The sequence below is a fragment of the Staurois parvus genome, unplaced genomic scaffold, assembly GCF_062004578.1.
Source record: "Staurois parvus isolate SC_StPar_1 unplaced genomic scaffold, SC_StPar_1.0 ptg000157l, whole genome shotgun sequence".
Lineage (NCBI taxonomy): Eukaryota > Metazoa > Chordata > Amphibia > Anura > Ranidae > Staurois > Staurois parvus.
This window is the reverse complement of record NW_028317953.1, coordinates 645,370-670,571: the sequence shown is the minus strand read 5'-3', so window position 1 is coordinate 670,571 and position 25,202 is coordinate 645,370. Positions and strand designations below refer to the sequence as shown.

Genomic DNA, 25,202 nt, shown 5'->3' with positions numbered 1-25,202 from the left:
GGTAACAACGCAGGAATGAGGGACACCTATTAGCAATTTGAAATTTACAAATGTGGCCATTTAGAAATTGGATGAAAGGCTTAGTATTGTAAAACGCTTATTCAAAGATAAATAGTGCATTTTATATATAGAATTATATAGATCAGCATATTAAAAATGAATTAAATGGCATTCTTGGTTTGTGGTGTTCAGATGCAGTGTCGTTTAGCTTTACCAATGTGTATGTCTTTCTCTTCAGTACTCGGTCTATATTGCAGAAAACATGATTGGTTTAACTGACTTGAGGATGAGAGTGTTTGATGCCGATGAAATGTACTCTGATAACTGGATCGCAGTATTTGAGATTATGTCTGGCAATGAAGGCGGTTGGTTTGCGATTGATACAGATGCTCAGACAAATGAAGGCATTTTGAGAGTTGTTAAGGTATGTATTTCTACATAATGCTAAAATTAGCCTCTTCTGGTAACACTGTGGTTGATTTTCTGTCTTCTTTTCTAAGTCCACATTATCTCATCTTTTTAATAGGCACTTGATTATGAATCAATGAGAATGTCCAACCTCGCTATTCTAGTGACCAACAGAGCTGCTTTTCATTATTCTGTGATGTCTGAATATCAAGCAAAAATGACAACCATTAATGTTGAAGTACAAAATGTGGATGAAGGACCTGCTTTTGTTCCAAGTACTATTCATCTGAACATCCCTCATGGTTTAAACCAAGAACAATTACTGCAATATGTGCTTGCAAAAGTTACAGCTATAAATCAGGAAACAGGACAGGCTGCCACAAATGTTGTGTAAGTTATAAAGATAGGACTATGAGATCTGTTCAGCATTATTCAAACCATGTAAACAATATTGGGTCTATGACAAAGCTATTTAAAGAATATGTAAACCCAACATTTCATATTCCTGATAGGTGCCTGCTGTACCATGTACTTGTATGACACACAAACTCACACACATATATATATACACACACACACACACACACAGCCATTCACTGGGAAGTTCACTGTGTTGCTGTTTCTCCTCCCACAGCTCTCTGTTCTCAGCTGTAAAAGGAACTTAGAGGGATCACTTATATAAAGGGAAAAAAGGAATTTATAATGCTTTCGTATCTATACACAAATGTTTTGCCTTTCCTTTCTTTTTTTAAACTGAAAGGTTGTTTTAAAATGTGGGGGTTTACATATACTTTAAATCTCATTTTATCTAATATTTTAAAACAATTTTTTTAATACCTTTTCCTGCCATAATTTCATATTTATGATGTTCTATTTTCCTAATCAGACTATCAAGCTATACCTGCTATTCCATTAGTTTCTAATGACTACCAGGAGCTTTTATAAAAATCCCCATGCATGGTGACTTCCGCTCATACACATTACTAGATCCACACCTTGATAACTCTTATTCCTACTTTGTCTATTTTCACCATCTTTTGCTTTTTTTATGCTAAATTAAAAACCTCAAATATTTTGATAGTCTCAGTTTAAAGATCACCATATTACATTCTGGCTATACAATCTCCTATATATATATATATATAATGATATATTCCATGTATAGGTATATGTCTCATTTGCTTCAGATGTGCTTTTAGGATTTTTCCTAGACAAAGTTGAAGTTTGTTGCAGTACTCTACAAAGTTATATTAAGCTAGTTTGGAAATATAACCAAATAGCTTTTGTACCATATCTAAAAACATAAATGTTGTTTCTTTAGACATATGTGCCATACATGGGCCACAGATTATAACTTTTATTAGTATAGTTTTAAAGAATACTATATATTTGAGAAAGCATTCAGTTAATTGTCAACTCCACTGAAAGGTAATGCCCTCAAATAACCCTGAATATTTTTTATTTTTGAAGCTTGAATAGATAAAGCAGATAACCGTGCAGCCAAGTGAGGTGATAATCTCGTAATACGAAGAAATAGAAATAAGATGGTGGCCAAAACCCACCACTGCTTAAAGATACTTTCAATACCTCCAAAGTTCTCCCCACATGGCCCTGCTGTACCCAGTGATAACCTAGATCTCCAGGAATAAAAATGTTAGTTTAAAAATATTCTATGATAGTCACAAAGGACATAGATGCAACTGTGTGCACCAAGTGCCTTTGCAAACCCAGGTATTGCTTTCTAACAGTAGCAGCGACATCATAGCCTGTACAGAGAGTACAGCTGTAGGAGGGACCAAGCAGGCCTACACACTACAGACAACCTACACACAACTGCAGGAGGTGGTTGCTACAGAACCAATTTTCGTTTGCAAGGAAAGGGAGCAGCAGTGACCAGTCTTTATTACAGGAAGCTCTTGCATTAAGGCAAAATTTCACACTGGATTGCTGCACAGATCTGTAAATTTAGGCCTTGCGCACACTGGGTGTTTGACCAGATCTTCTAAATGCTTTTCTTCCTGCAGGAGAAAAGCAGTGTCAAAAAGTACCTAAAGGCCCTTTCACATGAGCGGACTCTGCCAAGTAGATCCACTTGCTCATTTGGGGATCTGTCTGCTGATCCCTGCTGAGCAGGCAGATGACAAATGGGGAATGGATCCACATCCATCTGTTTTTAGCGGATCAGATGCAGGTGGGTGTAAGCAGACACACGTCCGTTTACATCCACCTCCCCAAAGAGAACAGTGGGTGGTCCAGTCAGGTCCGTCTGAAAAAAACTAACAGGGTCAGCCCTTGTGAAAGGGCCCTAAAACCGCCTTTTTTGCAAATGCATTTGTTATTATTATTATACTGATTTATATAGCACCAACAGTTTGTGCAGTGCTTTACAAAATGAAGGTAGACATTACGGTTACAATACAATTTGGTGCAAGAGGAAACAGAGGGTCCTGCTCATTGGAGATTACAATCGATTTAGATGTGCTTGTGTGTTTATCCATTTCATGTGTCAGAATATAAATTTATTTTGCCCACTGAAATTAATGAACACCCAAGAGCTTGATGCACCTAAATGCGTTTATTTGCACTTAGGTGCCTCAGGCGTATTTTCTGCTGAAACATTCCTGGACATGCTGGCTGTGGGGTTTTTTTCTGCACCTATCTGTGTATGGACACATAGGCTAACATTGAGGGGCGTTTATAGAGCAACATTTAAAACAACTAGTGTGCATGAAGCATAAGAATGCACATGCCATTTGATTTCAGACAATATTCACTGATCCCTGAGTTCAGTTTTAAAGAAATCCTGGAGAGATCAATTAAATACCTCTGTGGGAGGTATGTGTATTGTACAGTATATATAGATTTTTTTTTTATGATGTTCTTCAAGAAGAAATCCATACCTCTAAAATTTATGATCTCCCAGTGCACTCTAGCTGTTTTCATTTCAGAAAAATTTAAGCTTTGCTTGTCAGAATAGGCTAAAATTGGACCTTGACAGGAAGATTTGGGAGGTTATATCCAAGCACCTCTTGGTGCCTTCACTCCATACCTGTGTCAGTTTACCCATTCCTACCAGTCTCTTTAAGGAGCCATATATCGAGGAGGACATCAGTGAAGGAAGTGTAATTCACACAGTGCCTACCTCTGACAAAGTTGCTTTATCTTCTTGGATTTCTGATTGTACAGAATGTACAGAAATAAGCATTAGCGTGTTATGGCCTATAGGAACTAGGTACATAGTCTGCATGTACTATGTGTGTAAACTTATAAAGGGATCTTTCAGGACCTTATTGTATTGTTTTGGGGTTTTTTTGTCCTGCTAATAGGTATATGTTGGACGAAGCTTCAAGCAAATATTTTATAATTGATTCTACAACTGGTGAAATCAAAATGACCCTCGAGATGGCACGAGGGAATGGTCCAGAAACTAACAATGGATCATTCACTGGTCTAATCTTTGCTGAGACTGAAGGTAATAAGACAAGCTGTTCATTGTATTATGCTATTAGTTTAGATTGTATTTGATATACAGTAATTATTATGATTATTGTTAGTGGATTTATTGATCTACGCTCTGTGATATTGTTATAGTCTGCAAATATAAAGTACTGTATATCATATGAACATTTTCAGCCACTGGAGCTCTAGTCTCATTTTTACATGTTTAACAGGCTAGTCTTTTCTGCTTTCCTGAAAAAAAAGCCTGTTTATAGAGTACAACAGCTCAAGCTCAAAGTTACATACATAGCCAAAAGAATCCATGATCTGACATTTCTCTGTGTTCTCCTCCCTGTCTGTTCTTTTCAGATGGGACCCTTTTAAATTAAAAAATAAATATATTTGCCGCAAAATTGTTATGGGTTATCCAGCATGTGTAATAGACAGTGAAGACACAGATCAGTTGTAACTCTGAAAGACTGAAAGCACAATGAAGTTCAGCAGACACTGAAAAAATTGTAGAGGATAGGAAAGCAGAATGATGACTTTATCAATTTGGTGAGAATCTTTAATATCCAGTCAGCAAGCTGGGAATGGGTACCTGACCAAGCTGTATTGCCTAAGTGCAGAGTAGGAAATGAGAGGTCCTGACAAAGGCCCACCAATCATACAGGCAAAACAAGTTGATGTGGCAACTCAGGAGGCCTGCCTATTTACCCTGTGTGCCATATGCCACAGTTGATTTCCACATGTCTCTACTTATGTAGGGAGAGGACTGCTGACCACTGCCGCTAGAACAACTGACCAGGCTATGGGGGAACAGTTACGGTACATTATTGTAAACACTCATAGCTGCTGCTAATGTCACTTGGACTTGTTCCTTGGATAGAGGGACAATAAACAGGCACTTGGTCAATGGGTGTTAAGAAAATGCAGTAGACCACTGAACAAGCCACATTAACACTTTCTGTTCTGTTGTTCATATCTTATCTATAAAACAATTGCTGTGACACCTCAAGTATGCTATAGGGACACAAGCATGGGACACATGAATTTGTCTTTAGAAAATTAACTGTGACAATAGACAGATATGATAAATTGATCTTGCATTTTTTAAGGCTCTTGGGGATTAACTGGTGCATTTATGCAACAGTACAGATGTGGAAATGTGATAAAGCTGACCTGTTGTTATCCTCCAAGAGAGATCAACTGTGGCGCATATGCTGCACATTACGCAAGGGAGCTTCAGCTTGGTCAGCTTGCCATATTAACTCCTGCAGAGCCCACTAATAAATTTATGATTGTTATGAGGTTCCAGTGTGCAATAGTGATACAACTTTGGAGATCAATTGTGACAATAAATGGAGGTGGTGACCTGAATCTGTGCGATGTGCATGAACAGAGTACTGCATGCAGCTGTGATGTGTAAATAAGCATAAGGCGGATTACTTGCAGTTTACATTTCATATCAGTTTAATACTGCAATATCAGAAGCCCATTTGGTATTGTGAATATGGTGCGGACTTCTAGTGGTGTTTTACAGTGACATTGTTGTCAATTTTATTGTGATGGTGGTTTAGTAGATGTCTGTATTCCAGTTTCTGTCAACTTACATGGTATAGGGCTCCCAACAGCTCCACAGGGCTGCACATAATATTCAATATGTGACAGAAGACTGTCAGAGAAACGTCAGACATAATAGAGGAGGCAATCCAAGAGACATGAAATAGGGGTGATTGGAGACTGAAGACACAATACAGAAGATAGAAAGAGACTGGCCACATGCTACATAAAACTGCTAGATCACTGTCATTATAGCCTCTTAAAATGTATGCTTCCTTTACTGACTGATGAGGTCTGCAAAAGGCCACACAGAAAGTACCAAAGGGCCACTTGTGGCCTTCAAGCCACAGGTTGGACACCAGGGATCTATTAATTTTGTTATAAATAAATATGATATAATAAAGTACTAATTTTTGATATACCATATATTGGCCTATACTATACAGTATGTAACCATCTTGTGACCACATCTGTGGCTATTCAAGTTTTTGTAAATGTTATGTGGTTATGGGCCAGCATCTCACTTTGGGTGAGCAGGTCTGACTTCATTTGAATTAGGGGGGACTCCCAGGAGTCTAGGGAAATGAGAGGTCCCTGACCTGACTGCGCTGTCTGGAAAGGTTAGATTAAAATATATGCACTTCAACTCTGTATTTAGCGGTTTACCATAATTTTGCTGTTTAACTTCATGGCTGCCCTACATAGCATGTTTCACTTTTGATTAGGATCAGAAAAAGTAAAACTATTACAGAATGCACACTACTATTATTGTTATTATATATTGATATGTTTTATCATTGTTCTATTTTTTAATACAATTATTTAGATGGTCCTATCCGAACGGTAACCGGCACAATTGTAGCAAACATAGATGCTGGACCTATAATTCCAGATTGCCCAGTGGTTACTTCAGAGCCCCGTGTCATATGTCTGGGGTCTGGGAAAGCAATCGTTAATGCATATCAAAACCCAAGTAATCCTCCTGTTTCGATAAGTCTGCCACCTAACACTGGCTGGTTCACTGAACCTTTTAATGGTAAGTTCTAAATACACTATGTGCTCACCTTATATCTGGGTTGTATGATGACTTCATCTTCAAATGTACATGGCCATCATTTGAATGCTTGCCTTGTCTATTTATGTGATCCAATGGTTTGGTATGGCCTCTGCCATACAACTGGATAGGTTAAGGGGTATGAAATGACAATGTATAAAAGTTAGCACAAAGAATCACATGCAACATGGTGTCATATCTTTAAAGTAGGTACAAACTCCAACTTAAAGTAGAATTCCAGCCTAAACTGATATTAAAAATGTCTCCCCATCTCCCAACACCAATGCTGGCTAACCTGTGTAAAAAAGATACATATACGTAACTATTTTCAGCCCCCTGGCACTCTGGTCATGTGATAAGGATCCCCTGTGGCAGCTAGTGACAGCTCCAGGGGAGAGCAGGGAGCCCTGACAACAGCTGATGTCACCGCTCCCTTGGCTCCCAGACATTGTTGAGTGCTCTCTCCTATCCCCTGCAACCACCACTGTTACTGAATTAGTGAGGGAGACATTTTTAAGACCTAGGTTTAGGCTTAAATTCTACTTGAATGATGCTTACTTTACTAAAACACTGAATCATAAACTGCATTTTTTATAAATAAAATACTGTTTTCTTTTATTTTTATTTTTTGTTGTACCACAGCGCTGCAAATCTCCTGCAGCCTCTTTGCAGCCATGTCTGTTTACTTACATGCACTCCAGTGATGATTTGATCATCTCTCAGGGTGGGTTTCCTGATGGTGACAAGTGACAACAGTGCTTCATGCCTGTGTAATGTGTACTGAAACAGCCAATTGTGGTCTCCATGGAAAGCCCGTGTGACAGGGTGACAACTGTGAGACAGGGACAGAGAGTTGTCATCCTATAACAGGGGGTCCAGCATTCCAAGAAAACAAAGTCTAGGGCACTCATGGCATATCAGTCTTCTTTATTTAGTCTTAAATCCCAAAGGCTAACAAAAAATTTTTTCAATGAATACAAGTCTCTCAGTGATTCTCCATAAGGTGGAGGAGCAGGTTGGTGATGTCATAATCTCCACCTCATCTAAAAATGCAAGTTGTTTTGTGAATGGCAGTGGAGCCGAGCAAGCAACCCCCTGTATTCACTATACAGAAGAGCAGCTGCTTGGCACATGATCCGGAAGACAGTGTAGTAGATCCAACTACTACAGTGATTGTCAGCTTCCCTCCGGTATGAAATATGCATACTCACATTGTTCCAAAGTGGATCAATGTAACAAGGCAATTAGAATCATACTTGGAGTTTAGCTTTAACAAAATAACATATTAATACAGCAATTTAAAAATTTTAACCTACAGTATTTCTTTTTATGTCTTTATTTACTCATGCTTTTATATTTTAGATACTGCTGTGTACGTGGTTGCAGGACCAACAGTGGGCATTGGTAATTACACTTTGAAATTCTATGTTGCTGACAAAAACAATTTATCCTGTCCAAATCCAATCGAGGTTACTTTATCAGTCTGTAAATGCACTCCTGCCGGAACTTGTGATGATACAAAAACAGCAAGCAAAGGTGCTCTTGGCCCAGCTGCAATTGGTCTCATGGTTTTAGGATTTTTAGCGCTTTTGTGTAAGTAACACAACATTACTTTTCATTTTATTAAAATGTCAATTAATTGTCTGCTCTACCTGAAAACTGTATTTTTGTTTTAAGTGGACACCAGTGGTTTAAAAAGCTGCTTTATATTTCCCCCAGAGAGTTCATCGGTTATATATTTTGGTTTGATTCTAAAACTTTATAGGCTATAATGAAAATGTTATTCCTCATAGTTACACACAGTTATTTATTTATCTTTCCTTAAGAATCTATACATGGGATCCTGACAGACTTCTCAAGCCGTGTATTGATTGCATAGGCCAACACACATTTTGGAGCCTCAAATATTAGACCTGTTCCTGGGTATATCTGACCCGCTGATTTAAAAAATGGCACAATTTTTTCCCTATCACCTTTAGTTTTTCAGATACAGCATAACCATATACCACTCTTCACTCTGGTCACCCAAAATAAGTAAAAATAAATACAGCAAAATACATCAGAATGACGATATGAGTGACAATATACACACACCTCCCATAGGATCATAACTATAATACAGTTAATAACTCACACTTTAGAATTCAATGTAAAATTACAGTTGGAAGTATATAAGCACTCGTTATATCTGCTACCTTGTACACAAAAACACAAACTGGGTAACAGAAGAACAAGTTAATCAGCAAGATCTTTTCAAAAACTGACAAAAAAATTATATATATTTGAGCATATCTAAGAAACTAGAGCTGATGCAGTCCTTGAGAAAAGAGGGCAATGCCTCCAAAACACGCTTTCATGCCTGTTTCCCCCTCTGTCTGATCCTTCCTAGTTGTTCAAGAGCGGCCTCAGCCTAGCGTGGAGCCAGGCGTATGCACAGATGGCACCACATGCTCTGCTTGTCAGCGACTGTGGGAATTAGTGAACTGTGTGTCTCTGAGCCTCTGGTCATCTGTTATACCTCCCACACAGTCTTGGGCTTGTGGACACCAGAGCGGTTTTGGAAATCAGAGCAAGGAGATCTGTATATGTCTGATAAGCCTGTTGGGATCATTTTTACATGGATTTAGTCTTTAATGCTCAATTGAACTTTCAGTTTAAGTCGCTAAGTACATTTCTGGTGTGTCAAAACAAAAAGTTTCCAAAGTCTCTTGGTTTGTTTTTTTAAACAGTGCTGCAATGAATACCCCCTTTCTCTGTGTGGAAGCAGTGGTCTCTCTGCAAGGGTTTGGCATATGCCCTGTTGATTCAGGCCCAGGGGCGGACTGACCATTTGGAAACTCAGGCACTGCCAGAGGGCCCGGGGTCAGTAGGGGGCCCCATGAGATGCCCCTGGTACCTTTCATAGACTTTTTTGAGTTTGGGCAAGGACACAGGGGCCCCATGATCCCCTATTGCCCGGGGGCGCCATGAGTTGTCAGTCTGCCCCTGTTCAGGCCTATAGATTTGCAATCACCAAAGCCTGTGTTCTCTGCTGATTAGGTAGTTTTAGCTCTGATTGAGAAGGGCATGTTTTAAACCTCTGCAAAAAAAAACACTGCTTTCAAACTGTGTGAAGGGAGCCTTCTCTTCAGCAAGCTGGCAGGGGGACAGGCTTTTCTACTTGGACTGTGGCTTCTTCCTAAAGAAACAGAACTGTAAGACTATGCACACCTTTTGATTTAATGTACCTGGAATATACTGTATATTTAGCTTCTTTAAGCTGAAAGTTTAGTTGGACTTTAAATTATTTCTTTGCATCTGTATTCATATAAATTATCTGCACTAGCTGACTACTTCTCATGGGCCCTGAATGCAGATGTACAGTCGATAACGTACTTAGACTGGATCCTTCATATTTAGCATTTTTTTAATGTCCAATAGGGGAGTTGCAGGAAGAGGTATTCCTTTTTAACCCTCCGTATTTCTGACCTGCATATCAGAGCACCTCAAGATTTGAGGCCCCCATGCAGCCATATATACATTCACATGATTTATGGGACCAGATAGCTGGTTTAAAAGGGTTTTCCTCTTTCATAACTGAATAGTTAGCATGTGCCTTTACTGACTGTGACTGTTGTAATATAACTTAAAATATCTTTGCATCAAATATCAACTTTTCACAGACAACAGCATAAAAAGAATGCTCATATGCTACAGCAATCCTATTTTTTTTTTTCCAAAAAACAAAGTTTATTGAAAACAAGATACGAATTATCACACGCAAATGTACAGATGAAGTGTACATAGGACATACAGCAAAGCATGTATCATACAAAGGCAAATGAGGTCCAACGCAAAACCAAACAGTGTGGATGAACTAGGCCACGACAGGGTTGTGGCTACAGCAATCCTATTTTATGCTTTATTTTATTATTGGTTCCTAAGTCAGAGGTTGGCGATCCTTGCTGTCTGAAGTGCTTCCACCAGTTGCACTATCAAGAAAGCTTGCGAGACCTTCTATTATCTGCTTACATTTATAATGAATTAAAATAAACATCTGAAAATAAGGGGCAAAATCCAAGTTTACATATAATGCGAATTAGGCCAGATGTATGATCAGAAATACCCTGGAATAAAAAATGATAGTAGAGGTTGACATTAGATGATCAAAAAGTAACAATCTTAAAATTTCACTTTGTGCCATAAAGGTTTACTGTACATGGTTTTAGTTACCATGAAAATGAAAAAATACTAATTTTAGGTGTTTTTTTAACTGACAATATGCCACATGGAATATTATATGTATAAAGTTTTATTTAGGTGTAGCGCTACCCCCCTAGGGGCCTCTGGTAATAACTTGTTCTTCTCTAATAGTACAGAGGCAGTTTACCACCGCAAGCACCAGTCCACATACACTGGCCCCCATAACAAAGTCTAGAATATGTGATTTTTGTATTTATTGCTTGAAAACTTTTACAGGAGAGGGGTTAGGGCATGAAATACTCCAAAGAACGATTAGCAATTAGCTATGGGAGGACAATCTTCTCCTTAGGTAAATGTGCATATTGAACAGTCTAAGGTCTCACAGCTGTAGACCATGAGGAAAGTCTCTTTGGCGTCTGGTTACTTTGTGCCACTGCAAAACTATTGGTACCTAATGTGGTTTTCAAAACACTGCACTGTAACAAGGGGCCTTTTTCCTGAAGGCTCGAACGTCAGGATTCTGCTGAAGACAGTGGATTGGCCAGAATTCTGAGACCCTTTCAAAGCTGTCTCAGCCCACAGCTACCACTGGCGCTTACATCCCTAAAAGCACCCAATCACCAGGAACCAATTCAGGGTCTTTGCTCACAAGACCCAGGACAGCTGCTACCTTCCAGCTTCCTCCAGACTTGGACCTGTGGGGGAGACAGTCCTTTTGCAAACTAGATTTCTTGTGTTGCAGTCCAAAAGCCAGCCTCTCAGGATATACATCTAGGCCCTCAGCCCTGACACTGCTGAGGTCTCAAGAACAGCTACAGAGTCCATGGGCTGCCTAAGGGCAGCAGCCCCTCAGGTTTTGGGACTCTCCTGCAGAGAGGGAGACAAGGTTCTCCAGGGCTTCAGACTATTTATCACATTTCCAGCCTCCTTTTGGGCATTCCTCTCCAGGGATTGGCTGAAGCATGATTAATATTCTGGCTGGTTATTTGAATCCCTCTCTCAAGCTCTAGAAGCAGGTGGAAGCAATCAAACTCGCAGCCTGTGAAACCATGAACATACCAGAACAAACCATCACTGATCCTTTGACTACAGAAGGAGCCAAAAACTAAATTTACCTAGCATCCTACACTAGGAGGGTGCTACATAGATATTTTGCACAGAAAAAATTATGTTCAGCTGAATCTAAACAAAATGTGTTTTATACTACAGTCACTCATGAGTGCAGGGTACAATTGTGATGCCACCTCAGGGGCTGGATCTATGATGCCCTGCACTAACAGTATGTTATTGCAAGGTGTCTAAGACCCACAGAATTACTGCAGAGAATAGCGCCAGACAGGAGCTAATCATTGCAGTTGATTTTTATTCTACATAGTGCTTTTATTTAATAGAAAAAGCCCAGTGTGGGTTTTAAGCTGCACAGACACAGATGTGTTGCGCACAAATATCATACTCACAGCTAATTTCCTGTTCTCCTTGTCTCTATCTACCAGTGGCTCTTCTTTTACTCCCATTGTGTGTTTGTGGACCCGCAGCTGCGGGACACTTTGTTCCTGTTGCTGCTGGATATGAAGGTGCCTGTCACGAGTGGGGAACTGAGGGTGCAAAACCCGAAGATGTGGTAAGTTACTATTTGTATTATTATTATTATTATTATAATCAATGTGAATCTGCAAGAATATAAATATTGACACTGTTAATGATCACTTAGTTTGTAAGTGCAGGCTCTGGAGCTATCAATGACTCTTTAGGTAGTACGACAGGCTTGGGATTGCACATCCAAAACATAAAAACTTCTGAAAATGCTATTTGTCTAGCTGTCTCTGGCTTCAGTAGTTTGAGTCCCTGACCTGGAGCAAGTATTCAGCAAGGGAGTAACATTACTGCTGATCTTCATATTTGCTTCAGATTGGTGACTTTGAAAGTCTTAAAGCCACTGTATCAGAACAGTCAGGCAACTAGCATTATTTAGAAGAAGATGTCAACAATGATAGCTCTCTTTTTTTTTCTCAAAGGTTTTCTTTAGATTTTAATTAAATAGAACTAACACTAAGAGACTTTCCAATATCTTAAATGTAAGCTATAAAAGGAACAAATTAGTTCTTTAAGGCTTTTACTTACCATTACTTAGGCTCGCAAGCTTCATTTTCCAGTCATAACGTCTACTAGATATTTACTGCTGTCTGCAACCACCATGTGAAGATTTCTCTTATCTTTCTGGTCTGGTGACTAGTACCACCTGTGAACACTTTTTAGCCAAGTGTGGGAGTGTGGGAAATTCATTAATTTACATTCAGCCATATAAAACAAAAGCAGGTAATACATTAAGCAATCTTCTTTCTTGCAACCACGGTAGAAATTAGTTTTATGGCCTGTGTCAACAGGCATTGTACTTTTGTTGATGAGCAACTTCAGTTTGCTTCCAAGTGCATTTTGCTTTCATTTTACATCAGTTTGAGGCACTTTTGAGATCATTCACAGTCTATTGACAGGTGCATTGGGCCTACAGTTAACCTCCTTTTGGACCTACGTTTGACCTCCTATTGTGCATTCCTATTGACATGTATGGGGAAAGAAGCAAGTTCTGATGTTAACAAAAGCCTGTCAACAGAGACCCTTACATGGTCAGAGATGACCATTTAGCTAAAAAAAGCATCACAGCGAACAAAATAATGAAATAATTATTGAGTGTCTGATTTGCACTTAGACTGTGAACTGATATATATATATATATATCAGTTTCAAAGAAGTTTTTTTTTTTGTTTTATAGGATATGACAAGTATGCTAATTGCTTCACCTGGAGCAGGCTCAGGTAAGTCCACTAAGTTATTTTCAAATGCTTTGCAATTTACAGCCAAATATCAGACAGCACTATATTTCAATTCAAGCAATATATCCATAATAAATCATTTAGCTACAAATTTTCTGAAATTGAAACAGAGTTATATTGCTATATGAATATGAAACTGTATATCTTTGGATAAATATCAACTTTAGATTGCAGCATGCTTTTATAATATGATAATTTGTGAGAGATTAACAAATATAGTGGAACTATACTAGTGGCAGTTTTCCCACATATATCTGCTGTTTATTTTGCAGAGATTCACCAAACCAATTATGTAGGTCCACTAAAAGAAGAAAACCGGGCAGTCCAATCAGGAAGCGGTGGAATTGGTGGAGTCAGTGGAATCGGTTTAGTTGGTATGGGTGGTGGTGGCAGAGGTACTTCTACTACTGGCTTTGAAACCTTTGGAGATGGGGGAGGAAGATACTTGGAGAAAGAATTTAATGGTTCACTACTTGGAACATCATATAAAGAAGGTGGCACCTTGAATATGGCTTACGTGGAAAACTACTTCGCTGATGTAAGTAATAGATCTATATTATTTTGCTTCTACATAAATGTGTAATTTAAAATTACAAAAAGATAAACAGTATGGTGGCCTAATGGTTGGTACTCTGGGCTTGCAGCAATTTTTATCCTGAAAATGGATTTCACCAAGGCTCTGCATGGATTCATATATTCTCTTCATATGGGTTTCCTTCAGGTGCTTCACTTTCCACCTACATCACAGAAACATTCTTCTCTGATAATTAGCTCCACTGGGGGCAAGAACACTATAAAGTATTTCAGAATGTCCTCACACTATATAAATTAAATGGCAAACAGCCAGTAAATTGTCTGCCTCATCTGGTTATTAGTGTACATACTGTTTATATTTTCATGAAAGGTGCATTTAAATGGCTTTAGTGTCACTCTCCTATCTATCATTTAGCCCTGATTAGTTCCCTTAAAAGAATACCCCCCCAATCTGCTGATATCATCTCCGCACTCCTTCGCTGCTTTCTCACATGGAGAAGATTTCTCTCAGAGTGAAGGGCTAAGGTCTGAGTGGTTAGTTGCACTGTCATGTGATTGAGGTTAGAAAGAAGTTTACCTTGTGTAAGTTCCCCTAGTATCCAACATGGAGCTTGGGCAGGTCTTGAACTCCCAAGTTCTACAAGGGGACAAAGCAGCAGAAGATTGTGGGGAAGCAGAGAATCAGTGGTTGGGGGTTTTTTTGCTTATTCATGTCTTTTTAAGGTATAACTCATTTTTTATTTAGTCTGTTTTTTGTTTTTTTTGTTTTTTTTTGCTTTGTAGTAGAGTTAGGCTAACAATAATTGGATGAGAATTTTATAATGTGATTGACCTATATTCATGCAAGTAATACTTTCACTGGCTGCCTGACCTCATCCATGGCATAAGTTATTACTATTATACTGCATGGGTGCCATTGCCTTTGAATCTTAAGGTACTCACAGACTTAAGTAAACTTTGCCCTTTTTGACTGAGTTGGTTATTGACTGCCGTGTCTATGAGCAAGTTTAGATTTCAGTAGATACATCCAGTCAGGCTAGGGAAGAGGAAGTCAATTGGCTGTTTAAAAATTTCACTTGTTATTGTTCCCCCAGGATCAGAGCAGGATTTGGCTGCAGACAGATATTTGCTCAAGGCAAAAACATAGACACTTGAGTGATAATTTGTAATCTTTGGGAGAACGATAATCCAAACCTATTGTTCATGCCATTGTTGACTTAGTCAATAAAATTTAAATCATTATATAAAAACAGATCATATTAAAATTATTTTGTTAGATGGCTTCTGTCGGTAGCTGAAATGTGACAGCTCCACACTAATGAATCATCCTGTTGCATATATGTACATACAACCGAATCCAAGGGACAGGCCACCCAGCTACACTCTGAACCCAGAAATAACTAAATGATTTATAAAACATGTTTTTAATGCATTGAATAAGTGATAGAGAACAATAATGTGGCTGCTTGTATTCACTAGAAAATTGTACAAATATTATTATTTTAGAAAGCAGAAGCATTTGCCAATGAGGATGAGGGCCGCCCATCAAATGATTGTCTTCTGATCTACGACAATGAAGGAGTTGGAAGCCCAGCTGGATCTGTGGGGTGCTGCAGTTTTATTGCAGATGATTTGGATGATGACTTTTTGGATACATTGGGACCAAAATTTAAAACATTAGCAGAAATATGCATTGGTACAGAGATTGATATGCCTGGGGGTAATCAGTCAAGGTCATTTCCCAGTGTTCCAATAGTAGAAACTGACACAAATGTTATCTTCGATGAGTCTAGCTTGAATGTTCATGGTAACCGTTCTGTATCAGTTAACAGTTCTGCCTTTGTTACTGAAAACTCATTTCCACCTATTAGCCTCCAACCAGCTATGCCTGTACCAGAACCAATCATTCCAGGTAACGTAGTTGTAACTGAAACCTATACAACCACTGGGAGCCCCATGAGACCGGTTGTACGCACTGTGGAGCCAAGTATCCCTGGTAGCATTCTGGTGACGGAAAGGGTGGTTGGCTCTACTTCTACCCCACATGGGGTATTTAGCAATGTACCTAATAGCTCCAATGTCATTGTAACAGAGAGGGTCCTACGTCCAGCATCTGGTGTCCATGAAATTATAGGATTACCAAATTTGCAAAATCTGTCTGATGCATCCAATGTCGTTGTAAGGGAACGTGTTGTAGCTCCTAGTGCCTCAAGACATTCCAACGCATTCAACTTTTCAGACATAAGTGATACACAAAATGTCGTAGTCACTGAGAGAGTAATACAGCCAATTACCACTGAGACAGTAATTCAACCAATCTCCACTGAAAGGGTAATACAGCCAATCTCCAATGTTCAAGGAGGTTTAAGCATTCGCCCTGACATGGGTAGCTCTCAAAATATATATGTGACAGAGAAAACTGTACGGTCTGGCCCAGCTGCAACAACCCATATGTTGAGTGCAGAACCTTTGCTGATGCAATCAGTAGGTTCCACATCTCCTAGTTTAACCCGCAGCTCTGTTAGGACGTACAGCACAATGCAGTACACTAAACAATAAATTTCTGTAGACAATACTTCAAATACCATGTAAATGATTTCCGTAAACAGTAAAAACTCTAATATTGACCGAGGGAGGGCATGAATATTGAGCAAGGGTGGGATCTATTCAACTGAAACATCAACCACAAATAAGAAATAAAATTTTATCAGTCTTCACTTAAGAAAGACTCCACTTGCTATGTCATTTTCGTAGCTTGATACTTCAAGAAATATTTTAAATTTAAATATAAAGTACTGAAGTGGTATAATTGTTTTTCTGGAATAGCAGGTATAGCCCTAAAAGACATAATGTGGTCCCTCAAAAAATTACAGTACTCTGTTTTGTTGGAGTTTGACATCTCTGATATACATTGGAATGATCTTAAATTTTGGCTTGGTATAAGGAAGCTAGATAGTATTGTTTTGCCAGTATTAGAAAATCATGGTGGGCCACCATAAATTACCAAATGGCCCATGTAAAATGATATATATATTAAAACTTCAATGAAAGCGGAGTTATTCTTTAAACACGCACCATTAATTCAGTCCCTTTATCTGCAGAAAAATTAAGTACAAATAGAAATAAAAAGCAAAGTGCCATAACATTAGTTTCAGCATGGATATCTTGACTTTTGGAATATTTTTTACAATCACTTGGTGTCACTTGTACTATATTATCAAATAATGGGTGCATGATGGTACAGAAATTTTCCATGAGCACTAAACAAAACCAATAAAATAACTACATTATAGCCTACAAAACCTCTGCAAGTACAGAAAATAAATAAATAAATTAAAATATAGAAATAGTGGGCACCTAACGTTTTATATACTCTGACTGTGTGCCAGCTATGCCAGTCACCTGGACTAGAGAACATCTCTCCCATTTTATGGAGATGAGGCGAAAGAAATGTTCTGTAGTCCAGGAGACAAGAACAGGGCAAGACTGACCATACAGCTTGGGATTTCAGTGAAATAGAGGCACTGTGCTGTCAGCCCTCTATAGCAAATTATAAGCACCCTGAATTTTTGGCAGATCAACGAGTACTTTTCTGTACTTGCATCCTCTTTAAAGGGATAAATATCTTATGCATAGAAGAATGTTGTTTTTTTTATTTTCTCAGACATTCATTTTTATGCAAGGTTACTTTATATTTGATACTGAATGTCCTGTACTGCAAGCCTGTGGTAAGAAACGATATAATGTAAAATATGTACATTTATGCTGTGCTGTAAATATAGAAATGTCATACATGTTTGCCATATACTAGACTGTACAAAAAGAAGCTTGGTTACAATTGTGTTATGGTTTACAAAAGAACAGATAACTATTACCAATTTCTGGTTCATAGGCTTAGTCTGTTTAAGTAACTTTTTTTAAAAAAAGCAGTAATTTATTTTAAGCAGCCTTAGTATATATGAATTGAAATTTTAAGGTTTGAGCTGAGAAAAATAATAGCTTTAGTTTTGCTCAAAATGTTTATAAATCAGCTCCAAAGCATTTGGTATACAATTCTGATTATTTACATTCACTTTAGATTCTAGAGAAGTAGATCAATTTGCATAAGTCAATACGACTTTACATATGTTATGTATTGACATCACTACAGCACATTAATCTATCAGTTTATTAATATGTATTTTTTTAAAAATTGCATCATCATTTCAGGACTAAAATTTATTATAAACTTTCCTATAATTTTTAATAATATGCTAGTAAAAAAATACATATTTCAACACTCAAGTGTAATTCCAGCTAAAACTATGTTTTTTCTTTAGTTTTGGATAGAGTAACGAAGAATAAAAATCCTTAATTGTTTTTTTTTACTGCTATATTATTATACAGTACAGTTGGTTTTTCAGGGAGCACCTGAAGGTGAGGAGGGAAGGTGACAGTCTGATGGATTGGGGTAGTGAGTTCCAGAGGATGGGGGAGGACCTGGAGGTCTTGCAGTCGTGCGTGGGAGGAGGAGACCAGGGAGCAAGATAGAAGGAGGTCCTGTGAGGAGTGAAGGGTACGGGTACTATTCCAACATTCATGGAGATAACTGATTTACCAAACTGGAATTGAGGAGAATTTTGCAACAGGGACACAGATATCAATAAATAACCACAGAAAGAATAAATCTGGCCCACACACATGCCTCCAATTTCAAAAAAATTAGAGTGCTCAGTCAGAAGTGGTACCACAAAATGAGCAGCACTTCAATGCTCCCACAAAGAATTTCAAAAATCAAAGTTGTGGGAACTTCACAGTCCTTCCCCAATCGTTTCCCAATCCTAAACTAAACTAAAACAAAATACATTTTGGCTGGACATACACATTAATGACTACTAGGAAATTGGTTGCAAACAGTGGCATAAATAAATGCCATTCTCTCCCTTACAAATAATGTACAGTGCTAAGTCAAAAATTCTGTTTTTGTTGATAGATAAATGTAGGGTTTCATCATATGTCCTGTTGTACTTCTTGTTCTTTTTGAGTTTTAGAAATAAATAAAACACATTTTAGGCTACTTTCACACTGAGGAGTTGTTCAAGCATTTTTGCTTTAAAAAAAGCACCTGAAAAAGCGCAGTAAAAACACCTATGCGTTTTTGCTGTGTTTTTGCGGCAGATCAGTGTGAAAGAAGCCTTACTGTCGCCAGTTATTTGGGTAAACCACAGTTGCTTCAGGCTCATCAGGCTATTTCTGACTATAAATGCTTACTTGAACTGAAAGCATTCTGAGAACTATTATTGAGCTAAACCTAAAGGGATTCTTTATGCACAGGCACTGTTTTGTTCCTGCTCCTTCCTAGCACAGTGGCAGTGGTTCATACTAGTACTCAAAAGTTAATATATCTTCAGCATATTGCATTCTTTAGGTGTTGCAGCTTGGTGTTTTATAAGCAGTGTTTTCTTTACTAGGCTTCATCAAACTCTGATTAGCTAGCTGGAGTTCCGAACCTACTAAGATATCAGTGCATACAAAAATTTTCCTTGGGTGGGAACTTGGGTTAATGTAAGTACTACAATGTTATCCTACTTTGTAAGGTACCAAAGATGCTGGTTTTAAAATGTACTGTAACAGAACTGGTTTGCATCTTGGTCTGTGAAAATAGTATGGTGATGTTATGGCTCCACCCTTAGCAGCCACCTTTCCCTTAAGGATAGTGTGCCTACCAGTACTTGGATGTCCCCCGGACTTGGCCATTATATTTGCAGAACTGGGATGACCGCCAAGAACCCCAGAGAGAGAGTTCAAGTGCTGTGATAGATGATCCCAAGAACATAGGTAATCTACATCTGGGTAGGAAGTCTGAGCCATTAACTTACAGAGGATGTATTCCATAATCCAATGAAGGTTCAGGGCAGATGGTGTTCCGAGAGAGTAGTGTAAATACAAGCAAGGGACAGGCGGGGCAGCATTTAGAGAGAGAGTCCATAGCCAAAGCAGTGGCTGCAGTCAGAGAGAGTTCACATCCAAAGCAAGGGTCAGGGCGGGCAGCAACTAGAGAGAGAATTGGTATCCAAAGCAATGGTCAGTAATAGAGAGACAGGACAAGGCAAGGCACAAGAGGCAGGGTGGCTCAAGCCATCTGCTGCCTAGCAACCAAAACACCATCTGTGGAGGTGCACCGCCGCAAGCCAATCAAAGCGCGGGGGGGGGTAAGTCCGGCTGAGAAAGTAGAAAGTCCACAGACTCTGTAAGAGCGTGACTGACTGTTCTAAAGCCTGGTACACCCAGGAAGTTTTTTATTGTTAATCCCAGCAGGCGAAAAAAAAACTGAGGAGCTCGATGTAGCAACTATGTGACATTAGTAAAGCAATCTCCCCGCTGGCCTATTGTGTTCTAAAAAGGAGATGTTCCCCCCATCCCCGCCAGAACACATTGGTGCAACTCTCCTAACTCCTCCTACAAATGTTTGGAGATGTATCATTGACGTTGCCCTGTACACCAAAGAGATGCTGGTAGGATAATTGGCTCCTGTCTGAATTGGCCCTAGTATGTGTATGTAGGTATTTGAGGTAGGGATTTTAGATTGTAAGCTACTTGAGGACAAGAACTGATGTGAATGTACAATAATTAAAGTGCTTCATAAATTGTTGGCACTATATAAACACCTGTAGTAATAATAATAATAATACATAATAATCTTGTAGGTATACAGGCATTGTAGATGGCAATCTGTTTGACAAATAATTATTTTGTAAATATAATGAAAGTCAAGTTCTAACTATTTTTACCAAAATGCAGCATTGCAAAGTAGAGTTCTCTAAACCACAATTACTCCAATAATTGGTTTATGTAGAAATGTCAATGTTTTTAAAGCTCAAAAGAACAATGTTTTTAAAGCTCAAAAATGTTTAAAACAAAAACAACATAAATTGTGCTCCAACATAAATTGCATCTTTTCATAAACTGACTTCTCTTATATGACACCAACATATAACTTTCTAGAGGCTTGTTGCAACCGAATGTCTGATACGTAAAACACAATAGACCACCAAATCTTCTTTTAATTTTTTTTTTATTCTGTTTGAACATGCTTGTGTGTCGAACTACAATGGAATCACACCTAGGCAATTGTCTTAATCCAAGTAAATTTTACTTTCAAAATATGTATGCCTCTGTATTTACAAATTAATTTATTTAATTAGTTGGTTGTCTCAAAGCTCTGAATAATTACTGTTAAAAGAGAACTTGACACAGTAAATTGGCTTGTCATATGTGATGTTATAGCTTTTGAAGAATGTTTGTTTTTTTTTTCAACTGAAATAAACGTTTTATTTCTCTGTGTTTACAGCTTAGACAGAAAGGATTAATTACTCAAGAGTTTGTCAGACCAGGGATATTTTTGTTTAGACTTGAAAGGAAACTTTGATATTGTTGATTTAACAAAATAATTATTGTATATTTTGATGGAATGCTTTACTTTTCTATTGTTTTTAAAGGGAACCTGTCATAAGAGACGGTAGGTGGCAATGCTAGGTGCATGGCTGCCAAATTGACAGCCAGGGCATTAGCTCAGTCAGTGGTGCTGATTTACTAAAGGAATAGGAAGTGTTCATTTAGCTAAGGGTATGTTCACTTTGCAAAGTGAATATTAGTACATCAGGTGAATGTATATTTTGAATACCCTATCATGAATGAGGATTTCTGTTCGCACATAAACAGGTATGCCATGTGAACACCTTATTTACTAACATTACCTCTGCAAAGTGAACGCATACTTGTTAAGGGAACAGCCTCCATCCAACTGACCCCGCTGACAGGTAAATGGTTTTCTCTCATTTTCAGCCAGGGCACTAGTATTTTCAAAAGACAGCAGGCAGCCTCTATTTTTCTCTCACAACAGATGTACTTTAGAACGATCTGAAAAATGAATGTCTAAAAAATTATGTAAATACTTACCTGTCCTGCTGCCTTGCCACCAAGCACTGATGTGAAGAAGTCATCCCCCAAAGTCTCTGCAGAAACCAACACTTTTAGGAGTGTCAATCTCTTGTGTTCCCCGCAGTGCTAGGTTGTTCCTCCTGCAAAACTCCAAGTCAGTGCAGGACTCAGAGGTGATGTAGGGTTCAGCAGGAGGAACCACAGAGATCAGTGGGGGACACATAAGTATAGCACTCTTAAGCTGGGTGTACACTATGAATTTTTAGTCCATTAAACGTAGATGCATGCATTTTTTTCACTGTGCTATTGTATTCTGACAGCAGGGACTCCTCCTTTGTCTGAATATACTGATCAGTGGCTGCAGTGGTTGATCAAATGCTGGTCTTCCAGCAGGACCGCTCGACAGAAGCTAGTCTAATGTTTGGCTTCTGTTGAACAGACAAGGTTACACAGTTCAAACTTTGGCAGGTTTCTGCTGAACTGGACACCTTTTGATACTTGCATACCCAGCATTACATGTCACTTACTGCAGAAACAGGGAACGATTCTTCCTCATTACATTGGTGTTCAGCAACAAGAACAGAAGAAGCAAGTTATTGCTTTCCTTCTATAGAGGTTTATCTGAATATTAAAGATTAATTTTTGTAATAGAGTCGCTTTAATGTATAGTTACTGAAGTGTTAACAATATGTAATTGTTATATTTTAATGTGTAATTGTCTAAACAGAAGTGTGGTAAAGTAAACTAGCAAAATGCCAGCAAATACTGTATACTATAATACTTTACTTGAGTATCCTACTGTATTTGAAAGAATACATTCAAATGGAAAATCAGCATAATAAATACAATAAAAAAAACCTTTGAGAAGCTCAGGGCACACAATTTGTGTGTGACGCCTTTGTTTCCCCAGAACGTGTCTATAACTTTTTATATGTAGGTGGGGTTTGGACCTGTGAATTCTGGGCATTCAAGTTGTGGCTGAGCTGCACCTCCCATAATTCACAACAAAGCTAATTTAAACGAAGTCCAACAATGTCATAATACCATTCATCTATGATGTGAGTGACTTGCCCTGTAAGTGCATGTGCTACTACCTGTTGGTTTTTTTGTAGTTTAAAGTTTATGCTATTATTTAAAAATACACTTGCACTTTATGGCAAATCATCAATTCCTTACAAAAAAAGCAGAACTGGCAAGTTTTTTCCATAGAACTTATTGTCATTGCAAAAAATATGCCCTACATTTTTATGAACAAACCTTTATGCAATATTTTTGTATTTGGAGAATATTTTAATAAAGCACTTTTAAATAAATTCAAAATCTGTTGTATATTATTATTCTATATGGTTTGTTTTAAAATTGTTGTTATTTTTCCTAAAGGCCTGTTCACACCAGAATCACACAGGAACGTGCACCAATGCATTTCCTGTGCATTCCCTGCAGTGCAATTTGATAGCCCACTAATTTGACCCCAGAATAAGTAGTGCATGAACTACTTTTCAAAAATGGAAAGCACCAGATCGCATGGTACTGTGGTATCATGCAATCTGTTGCCTACAAACGCACTGCATTTGCAATCTGTGCTTGGGGTGTCATTAAGAATGTATTAGCACCCACAGCAGATCGGAAAAGTAGTGTGTTTTGAATATGGTGCATGAAACATGCACGGAACACACCTTTCCCACACCGTGTTCTAGTGTGAACCGACCCTAAGGCTCCGTTCACACAAATGCATTTTTTGTGCTTTTTTCAGAACTCACTACAGTCCATTCACATCTATGCTTTTTTGAGCTGCTGTGTTTTTGGAAAAGGGTCAGAGACTCTTTTTAAAAACAAAAAGCAGTGTTTTTGCTTTCAATGGAGAAGATGCTGAAATTCATAGTAGTGTGTTTTTTGCCATGTTTTGCATTTTGCCCAGCAACAAAAAAAATTCCACCTTAACGGAGAAAAAAAAAAAAAAGGGCTGAACTAAGTGGTAAAAACGCATCAACAACACATATAGAAAATTGCTAAATAAACTGCAAAAAGGACTAGAGAAAGCATCAAAAGCAAAATGCATATATATGAACCAAGCCTAAAAGCAGACATTACAGGCAAATTCATTTTGTTTGTCAACAGCCTCACTATTACAATTGCCTGTATAGTATAAGTAAGTTTAGGCTTTTTTTCCTTGTGCTATTAATCTTAAACTGGTCATACACTATGCAATTTTAACTGGCTCTTGGTGAACCAGTTGAAATTTTCTCTGTGGGTGGGTCAGTGGGTGGGTCAACCCGTCCCGTCCGCCTTTCTTGGGTTTAAAAATCGACAGAGCTGGATAGAAATTTTTTTTAGGCTAAAAAGTGCTCACATACAATCGGATGCAGCAGCTCTTCTGGTATTCTGACAACCACCAACAGCAACTGAGAATACAACAGGTCTAGTGGGAGATTTACCTATCTGCACCATATACAAGTGAAACTCGAAAAATTTGAATATTGTGCAAAAGTTCAAAGAGAAAGATGAGAGACATGAGACCGAACAATGCATAAGAGCTGAAGGCCGCTATTGAAGCATCCTGGTCTTCCATAACACCTCAGCAGTGCCACAGGCTGATAGCTTCCATGCCACGCCGCATTGAGGCAGTAATTGCTACAAAAGGGGCCCAAGTTCTGAGTACATATGCATGCTTATATTTTTCAGAGGTCCGATATTGTTCTATGTACAATCCTTGTTTTATTGATTGCATGTAATCTAATTTTCTGAGATTGTGGATTTGGGGTTTTCATGAGCTGTAAGCCATAATCATCACAGTTATGACAAATCACGGCTTGAACTATCTTGCTTTGCATGTAATGAGTCTATCTCATATATTAGTTTCACCTTTTAAGTTGCATTACTGAAATAAATGAACTTTTGCACAATATTCTAATTTTTTGAGTTTCACCTGTAGAATGAAAGAAGGAATCTGTAAACTTGAACAGGCACTATAAAATCTGATTGTACAATCTATTTTAGATCTTGCATCAACTATGCAATACAGGGGCCTGGCTTATATGATACTATTTGAATGGATTGTTTAGGTTTCTCCTCATGTTACATAGTTTTAGTAAATCTAAGGAAGATTGAATAACGATTGTACAAGAAAACTATAGAGTCTGACCAGCCTTACTTTTTTTGTTCAGCCCACAGGTTGAATGAAAATAATCTAAGAGTGCATGGCCAGCTGTAGTATTCAACAAAAACAGAGATATCAAAATATAAGGGGATTCATTTTTTATTCACATACATAC

General features: G+C 38.2%; 1 protein-coding gene across 1 annotated transcript in view; it reads left to right on the top strand.

Moving 5' to 3' along the window:
* DSG4 (desmoglein 4) overlaps positions 1-23,250 on the top strand; it is a 72,945-nt gene extending 49,695 nt beyond the window's left edge. Inside the window, exons 8-16 of the mRNA XM_089675697.1 lie at positions 239-424; positions 527-798; positions 3,735-3,880; positions 6,236-6,445; positions 7,826-8,056; positions 12,139-12,266; positions 13,416-13,458; positions 13,749-14,014; positions 15,517-23,250. Of these exons, the coding sequence (XP_089531823.1) occupies positions 239-424; positions 527-798; positions 3,735-3,880; positions 6,236-6,445; positions 7,826-8,056; positions 12,139-12,266; positions 13,416-13,458; positions 13,749-14,014; positions 15,517-16,569 (2,535 nt within the window). The 3' untranslated portion in view covers positions 16,570-23,250. The remainder of the gene's footprint in view (positions 1-238; positions 425-526; positions 799-3,734; positions 3,881-6,235; positions 6,446-7,825; positions 8,057-12,138; positions 12,267-13,415; positions 13,459-13,748; positions 14,015-15,516) is intronic.
* Positions 23,251-25,202: the final 1,952 nt, after the last annotated feature.